The sequence below is a fragment of the Loa loa genome (genome assembly GCF_000183805.2).
Source record: "Loa loa unplaced genomic scaffold supercont3.9, whole genome shotgun sequence".
Taxonomy (NCBI): Eukaryota; Metazoa; Nematoda; class Chromadorea; order Rhabditida; family Onchocercidae; genus Loa; species Loa loa.
In genome coordinates this window covers 286,187-294,486 of record NW_018108189.1, presented here as the reverse complement: position 1 = coordinate 294,486, position 8,300 = coordinate 286,187, and the positions used below count along the sequence as shown (strand labels likewise).

General features: G+C 34.8%; 1 protein-coding gene across 1 annotated transcript in view; it reads left to right on the top strand.

Annotated features, from left to right (window-relative positions):
- Positions 1–413: 413 nt before the first annotated feature.
- LOAG_16592 (diacylglycerol kinase zeta) overlaps positions 414–8,300 on the top strand; it is a gene marked incomplete at its 3' end in the record, with an annotated part of 11,945 nt that continues 4,058 nt past the window's right edge. Inside the window, exons 1-7 of the mRNA XM_020449243.1 lie at positions 414–1,501; positions 5,298–5,418; positions 5,703–5,787; positions 6,086–6,177; positions 6,407–6,586; positions 7,326–7,517; positions 7,815–8,002. Of these exons, the coding sequence (XP_020307258.1) occupies positions 732–1,501; positions 5,298–5,418; positions 5,703–5,787; positions 6,086–6,177; positions 6,407–6,586; positions 7,326–7,517; positions 7,815–8,002 (1,628 nt within the window). The 5' untranslated portion in view covers positions 414–731. The remainder of the gene's footprint in view (positions 1,502–5,297; positions 5,419–5,702; positions 5,788–6,085; positions 6,178–6,406; positions 6,587–7,325; positions 7,518–7,814; positions 8,003–8,300) is intronic.

The following is an 8,300-nucleotide window of genomic DNA, read 5'->3' as shown; positions in this document are numbered from 1 at the left end:
GAGGGTAAGACGAAGAGAGTAGAGTTGTCAACCAGTTCACATTCCATTTCGCTCTTCTCTGTCGCCTACGCCACCCATCACTATCACCTAACTCTCCTTCGTCTCCTTCACTGCTCAATACCACTCACATCCATCCTTGGTTGTGTCTTTTCATACAACAGCTTCTTCTATCCTGTTCTAATCTGCACTATTCCAATCCTATGTTATTCTATCGCTGCGCTACACCACGCTATGCCATCTCATCGTTGGTATTGCTCGTCAGCAACGCTCCAACACCTTTACGCCTACCCGGTATACCACCCGGACTGTCCTGCTCAGTACTATCCCCGCCTTTGATCCGTTTTCGCTTCCTCTAAGAATAGCTATACATTCGACAGGCAGATCGTGCAGTGCAGTTGCGATACCTAAGCTTCATCCCGGTGGTAGTCTTTCGTCATGTTCTTAACAGTTGCTATCATTCCTGTTAGAACATCACTCATACCATCTCAGTGATTTCGAACAAAAGGGAACTCCATCGTCAACAGCGTTTTCCTTATTTTTTCCATCTGATTGCGATGGCAAAACTATTTCATTGGAAAATGACCTTTTATCGGTATTGTCTAACTGGGTATTATAGCTTTGATATGTGTGCAGTGAATGCATTCTTGATGAAGACGGATTCCTGGCATCCTCTTTACATTTATTAAACCTGTGCAGTGTGGTCAGACATATCGGGAACAGCGTGATCGAAAATGGAAGAACATCGATACCCTACATCTTACGTCATTTCGGGTCACATTTCCAGAAGACCTTCAGGAGGAACTTTTGAAGCTGAAGGAAGAGAAGTTGATAGTCACTCAGCCACAGACCGTTCCCCGACAAACAGTTTGCAGGTTATCGAGAAATCAAAATCCTTAACAGATTCATCCTCCAAAACGAGTCTTTCTCGGACTTACTACTCCACCGACAATACTAATAATTTGCCGCCATTGAGAACAGAAAAGAAACCGCTGCTAATTCGCACCGAAGCAATTGATCTGTCAGGTATCTCTCCCAACAACAATAATACTAGTTCACATAACTACAGTACCAATACAAATTCAAGGATTAAACATGACGTGCGACCCCATCTGCTAGTTTCATTTTTTACAAGACACTTCGAAAAAATGCACAAAAGGATGACGAAAAGGCCGTTAGGTTCATCATTGTCCTTTGACCTGGATGAACGTCAGAGGATGCAAGTTTTACAACGTGCACGTGATTCTAAGGACATCAGCATTCTCTCACTACCTGCTAATGTGAGATATCCCAACTCGTTGCAGACTGGTTTGAACTGCTTCCATTGTCTTATTGACGCATCGTTACGTGAGCGTAAATTTAACAGGCTGGAGAATGAGATCCGATTATGGTCCAATTCTAATATTTCTAGCATAGATTGTACCGATTCCAAGCAGAATAATTCTCAGAAGTTGAATACCAACTGCAAACCATCGCTTCACGACAGCACTCGCGTCATCAATAAGTGAATTTTGATTCTTCCAATTTTTTGTTTACTGTTACTCTAAATTACTTAAGACTTTCTGTCAAGGTTAAGCATTATCCAAGAAAGAAATGTGGATAGATCTCTTTAATAGGGAGTTTCCGGAATTAAATCTAGAAAAGGAATCTGGACAAATCTGTTCAAAAAATGTGAGAAAATAGAAAAAGGATAAAAGCGGAAAATTTTTCGCACTCTTAGATATCTCGTTTTTTTTAACCTTATTCTACTGACCGAAAAGTGGTGATATTTTTCGGCAATCACCAAGGCCTATAATAATCAAAATTAAGGTCTTCGGTTTTGATTTTACTCACCGAACTTGAGGAATTTACTTTTTTAATTTAATTTTGATGTATGACAACATTGTGTTCCCACTGAAACTGCAAATAAACTTATGATATTTTACTTTGCGAATTAATACCGGATATCGGTATTGTTATGTTGCATGTTGCGGTGATCATACTTGAGCTGCTTTTGCAGTTCACAAGAGAGTTATTTTCTTTTTTTGAAATTAGTTAGCAATAAGCATCTCACAAATATATTCAGGAAAAAAGGGGCCCATGAAATTTGCTTTTCCATGGTCTTGATGTGAATCTTGTAAACAGGGTCAGAGATATTTTTGGAAGGACTGTGGGTTAAAAACAAGTCGTAAAACAACTCTTCTGTTATTTGTATTTTCTCGCCATGTCTTCGCTAATTTATATTTATAATTTCCTCATCCTTGGAATTATCTTGGTCAATACTTAATTAATTAATGCCCTCACTGATACCCCATCATTAATCCTTGCGGGTGGCTTCCACCTTAATTCAAAATTTCCCGGTTATGTCGGGCGAAGGCTGACAGTTCAGCAACCTGTCATTTTTTACCAAGTAGCAAGACCAGATTCAGATCAGACTTATCAACAAAAGATACAAGAATCATTCTTATTTCCATAAATCATCGATTTTGCTATCACCTAGTTCCTAGAAGTCTTTGAGACACCGCTGGAAAATCTGTCATACTTCGGTTTTTTCTTTTCAAAAATACCCTTAATTTTATTAGCACTTTCATTGCTGGCAGTTGATTGTTTAGAGCAAAAGGGAAAGGAAGATTTTCGAGGTGTGATTCATCACTGCCAATTTTATTTTAATCATTTCAAGGTTTGCAGTTACTTTCATTGATCTTAGTGTAACGTAATATTCTACTTTCCCCTCACATGAACATTTCATTCTGTTCCCTTTTTCATTTTTTTCAATTCAGTTATCATTCTGTTCTAATATAAACTATTTTATTTCAGTCTTTTACTCGTTCATTCAGGATTTTTCTATGTCAAAGAAGTAGCCATCTCTCTTTTCCTATCAAAATTCTCTTTAATTCATTCAAGACTTTGATGCTAATTTCCATTCTACTAATTACTAATTACTCCGAACGACTGATTATGTCCGAGGGTTGATTCAACAGGTCTCATCAATATTTTAAATTTGAATCAAAAACCAACGCATACAATTTTGTGCTTTGTACAGGTGTGGAGCTTTTTTGAAAGAATTTTTTCAGTGAAAGAATACGAAAAGGAAAAGGCAGCAGGTCGTTGAGTGTCGTGATTTTATCATTAAGAGAATGAGAATAAAGGAAGAGAAACAAAGATGGTGTGAATTTCAAAATATAGGTGTCAGGCGAATTACTTTGCTGACAAGTGGAAAATAGAGAAAAAGGAATTGAAAGAAACAAAATCTGTGAATGTGTCGGTCCAAAAATTGGGGTTATTGATGTCATAAAAGGAAGCATTTGTTAAAATGACAATGATAATCAGAATAGGATAAACAGATATTAGATTCATGATAAGTGAACTGAACAGAGGGGGAAAATTAAGATGAAAATTAAGGAGCAGTAAGATAAAAACAAAAGTATACATATGGTAAAACATAAAAGGAAAATTATGACAGTGACCATGTTAATCTTGAAAAAGATGGGAAATCTCATTAAAAACTGCTAATTTCAAAAAGACAACATTTGAATAATAACTGCTTGGACACTCCAACTCATTCCGTAAATATTTTGACACATTTCGTCAAGCATTTCCATTATTCTCTTGAATATGAACCAAAAGTGATAATTGGAAGCATTTCTATCATCTTTATTTATTAAGATGACACGATTAATAACGATTAACATGTGACATTTGAAATCGCATTAGTTTTAAATAATAGAGATAACAACTCTTCTTTGGCTATTGTTTTGACTCATACACTTACACATGACAGCTTGTTTTTAATCAAGGATTATGTTTAGGATGCGTACATTTTTTAACTCATCTTTTGAATGAGCCAAGTTTGTACCGAACATACGAGGATGGTCCAGTAGCATTAAAGCTAGCACTTTTAATAATTTTAATGATAACGCGAATTTTTCCGCAAACTTCTCTTACATACAAGGATATGTCGCTGATGTAAATTTTGAACGCATGATTTTTATGTCACTTTTCGTAATATATTTTGTTAACGAAATGATTAAAATCGATTGTCAAAGCACTTTAAGAATAATATGCCTAAGTCTCTCCAGCTTCTCAGATTTACCAACCTGATCGATTGGAGCAATTGGAATTTATTCGTTGTTTTTCCTATCTTAGCATTTTCACTCAAATTACTGTCGTTTTTATTTTGCTGAGCAGATGAGTGATGTATGTACTTGTGGTAGCTTCAAGATTTATGCAACTTCCACTACCTCTAACCCTTTGAAATTTCCCAGAAAAAGAGAGGAATATGTTTTCGTTCACTTGGTCAGGAATATTGACAAATAATTATAAATTTAAATGTGTGAGATGAAGGAAAGAAGCGGATGAGAAGTTCTATTTGTATTTATTTGGTATATCTCGGTTTAATTTCAACTACTAGCTAAAAATGGATGAAAATGTTTCGGCTTGATTAAACGTTTTCCTTAATTTCAAGTGATGTTCAAGAAAAAACAAAAGATCGCATCACTAACTTTTCATAAAAATCTGACGGATGCGAAAAATCATAAAAAAAACTTTTTATGAAGATTTAATTCCCGTTTTTATTCTAGACTGTGTAAGATCATTCCAGCAGGCCTTTTATGAAACTTCTAGTTAACATATCAGCTTAATTGATAAAATATGTCGTCTCCATATTAACTTTTTAACTAATGCTCAATTCTCTATCCATGATAGCTATGGTAACATTTTTGAATTCGTTAGAATTGGTTCCAAATATCTTTTGCATGCTAAAATCAGTTTTTACTTGTCTGTAACAGTCATTTAAGCAACGGACTGATAACATCCATCGTCTCCGGTGGTCACTTTTCTCGTATTTTTCGGCGTGAAACTCCACGGAGGAAGTGGTTTAGCAAAAAGCGACAAAGTTGTTAATTGCGCTAACCACACAGATTGCATCTTTTTAAAAAGTTTCCCAAGAACAACATTTTGAGGGTATCATTATCCATTCCAGCAGCATCAGATTTCTGGCCAACGGCCAAGGATTAATTAATTATTCGCGACTACATATATATGCTACTTGCTTATGGCTATGAATACAATTTACTCTAGAAGTAACACGGGATAATTTCTTGACTGTCGGATGAACCGGACCGAACAAGTCTATGTCATTAAAAATGGTGACGCTGCAAAGTTGAAGTTCGCTTGAAAATTTAAATAAATTAACATCCTTCAGAAAGATTTTTTCTCTGCCACAGAAAGTACTTATATTCTTCTAAAAATTTAAATGTAATGAAAATTTCCTTCATTTTATGGAAAAGAATAATTATGCTGATCTGCTCAATTTGATATAGGCGAGCATTAGCTAAATCAACGGTGGCTAAACGATTAGTGGATGTACACTCATCCCAATTGTATGGTATCCCATCAACATTATGCAAGCATCGTACGAAGAATTATTGGTTCGATCTCAAGGTTAGCAGTTCTGGTACAGGTATGGTGCGAGATTAGCTAGCTGATCACTGCTGATATTTCAGGCAGATGTAGCATTTTTCGATTCAGATTATTTGAAAGGACTGAATACATCTTTTAGTTATGATCGAAGCTGATTGAAAGGAAGTATTATGAGTGATATTAGAGTGAAAATAATAGAAGATATCCGGAAATAATACGTTGTACAATGCATCAGAAGATATTATTTTTTGATTTTTAACATTGATTGAGAAAAAAGTTTCGCATGAAAGCCATGAAGATTCCAGATCCATGCCGACGAGCATATTTGGATACCTTCATCAGGACCAAGCACTATGGCAAGCAGTTCACGTGATACTGAATGTTATGTTGGTCAGTGAAATTTCATTTCTCTAGAAGTCTGAGACGACTAAAAGGTCGATTTCTTCTTTTTCACCAAAATGATGAATTTCTGAAGGAAACTTGTGATGTCAGTGTTGGATCATTGCATATGCTATATAAAATGACATTGTTATGGATGAAAATCCCATCTGAGTCTGCTTTCAGTTGGTCAGAACCTATTTTAATAAAAAATTTGTCCTAAAATAATTGTGCTGTTAAGATCTGTTTCAAACCGATGGTTATACTGAACCGAAGTAATATATCAAAAATAACCATAAAATGTTTGCAGGTGAACGAGATTGCCGGAAAATTGGTGAAAAACGAAGTTGTGCTGCATGTCATATCGTGGTGCATACAGCATGCTTACCAATTTTACGACAGGTCGGTTTCCGGTATTCATTACTTAGGAGTTCATCTATAATTTGCAAAATAATTTCTTTACAGAATTTCGCAAAATTCTCTTATCGTTCGGAATCCACTAAGTCTTTCATCACAAGCAGCCTGCAAAGCTGGCTATTTATGAAAAAGCCGTCAAAAATCTACACAGTCAAATTTATGCATGAAACTGCAATGTGAAAGATCTACCAAGACAGTATTCTTTCCACTTTAGTTATATGTGAAATGCAAGATAACATATTACGAAGAAAGTGCAGTGAAGAAACAAATTGCTTCAAGTAGCGGTGTCATGGAGGAATCGCTAAGTGGACATCACTGGCTGCATAAATGGAAGCAGGAAGGACGCTGCCTACGTTGCGGCAAATCGTTTCAGCAAAAAATTTTCCATGATAAGGTGAATTTAGGCTGCGCACACCATTTGTTTTAGCTATTTTTCATATAAAAGAAGGCCTGAATAGATTTAATGAATGGTATGGATTCTTAAGTTGTGAGCCTGATGAAAAAAATTATAGTGCTCGGTAAGTAAACAATTAATATGCATGATATGGCGGACTAATCTTAGTAGCATCTCCGTACAAAGATTAATATTATCTCGAGGATGGATAGAAGAAATTTATTTTTTCGCTATTTGCTTAGTAGTTCGATTTAATATTAATGCTAACTTTTTCTACTAACAAATTCTTTAAAACTAACAAGTTTTTCCGAGAAATTAAATTAAATTAAATTCAGGACACTAAACGAGGGTTATGGTTACTTGATTGGCAACCGCAGTAGAAAATCTTCCAATGAAATTTCTTATGTGTTAGGCAATTTCTCTATGTTAAGTTACAAAATTGTTTAGTCTTCATGTTTCATTCCATAATTTGTTTTAATGATGAATGCATATTTGCTATTACAAGATTTGCTTTTGAGTTTTTATAGGGAAAGACAAAATTAATTTCAAAAGCAGGTAATTTCTTTTACCGTGATATAGACTGTTAAGAATATGGAAGGAAATAGAAAAAGATAATATAAAGGAAAAACAACAAAGTAGGATAATTCTCGGAAGAATGGGCCATAGGAAACCCCTCGGGAAAGGAAAAAGTAACTCGGCAATTAATAAGAAGGTAATCAAAGAATAAATATAATTACAGGAGGTAATCGCAATCACTTGTTCGTGGTGCAAACGATCATATCATAACAAAGTGGAATGTTTCTCATCACAGTGTTTTGAGAAATCATGCGATCGCGGTGATTTGAAAGAAGTGATTATGCCACCGACGTGGATTCAGTGTTCAAATCAAATTCAAACAAGGAAAAGAAAGAAAGTCGCGAAAAGAAGGAAGGTATGACTCGTCCTGATTATAGCTATTTATGTTTCGGATTCAAACTTAATGTATTAGTGGTTTTATAGGAGGAAAATCAGTTTCTGATACTACCACGTAATAATAAATTTTTGCCTAGCTTCATAAACATGTCTTACAAATATTTTTGTTGTTTTTTGCTTTTATTTGTTTTGAATCCAGGATTTTTCAGAATTTTTCGGAGAAAAATTTTCGAAATTCAGGCAGAAAAGCACGGTCTGTTATGTTCTTATGAATCACTGAAATGAATCGCTGTTGTCTAAAGTTTCATTATTTCAGCGCAGGCTGTTTAGGATACGACCAGTACCTTTGGATGATGGCACATGGCTTCCAAGTCAGCCATTGCTTGTATTTGTAAATCCGAAATCAGGTGGTAACAAAGGTTCCAAGTTGTTACACACATTTTGCTGGCTTCTGAATCCACGCCAGGTATTCGATATTACTGCAATGAAAGGACCTGAATTTGGGTAAGTGCTTTTATCAAACTTTCCCTTTGCATGGTTTACCTCAGTGAGAAAGCTATAATAATAATAATTAATAATGATAATAATTAATAATAATAATAATGATATAATAATAATAATTAATAATAATAATAATAATAATAATAATAATAATAAGTGAAGGAATGAAAATTAAAAAAGAAAGACAGAAATTTTGAGAAGGAAAAAGATCTATCATATGAAATAGTAATGAAAACAAAACTTTAGGAAATCATTTCAAAAATTTTACTTCCTTTCTTTCACTCTATTTGATGCAAACAAT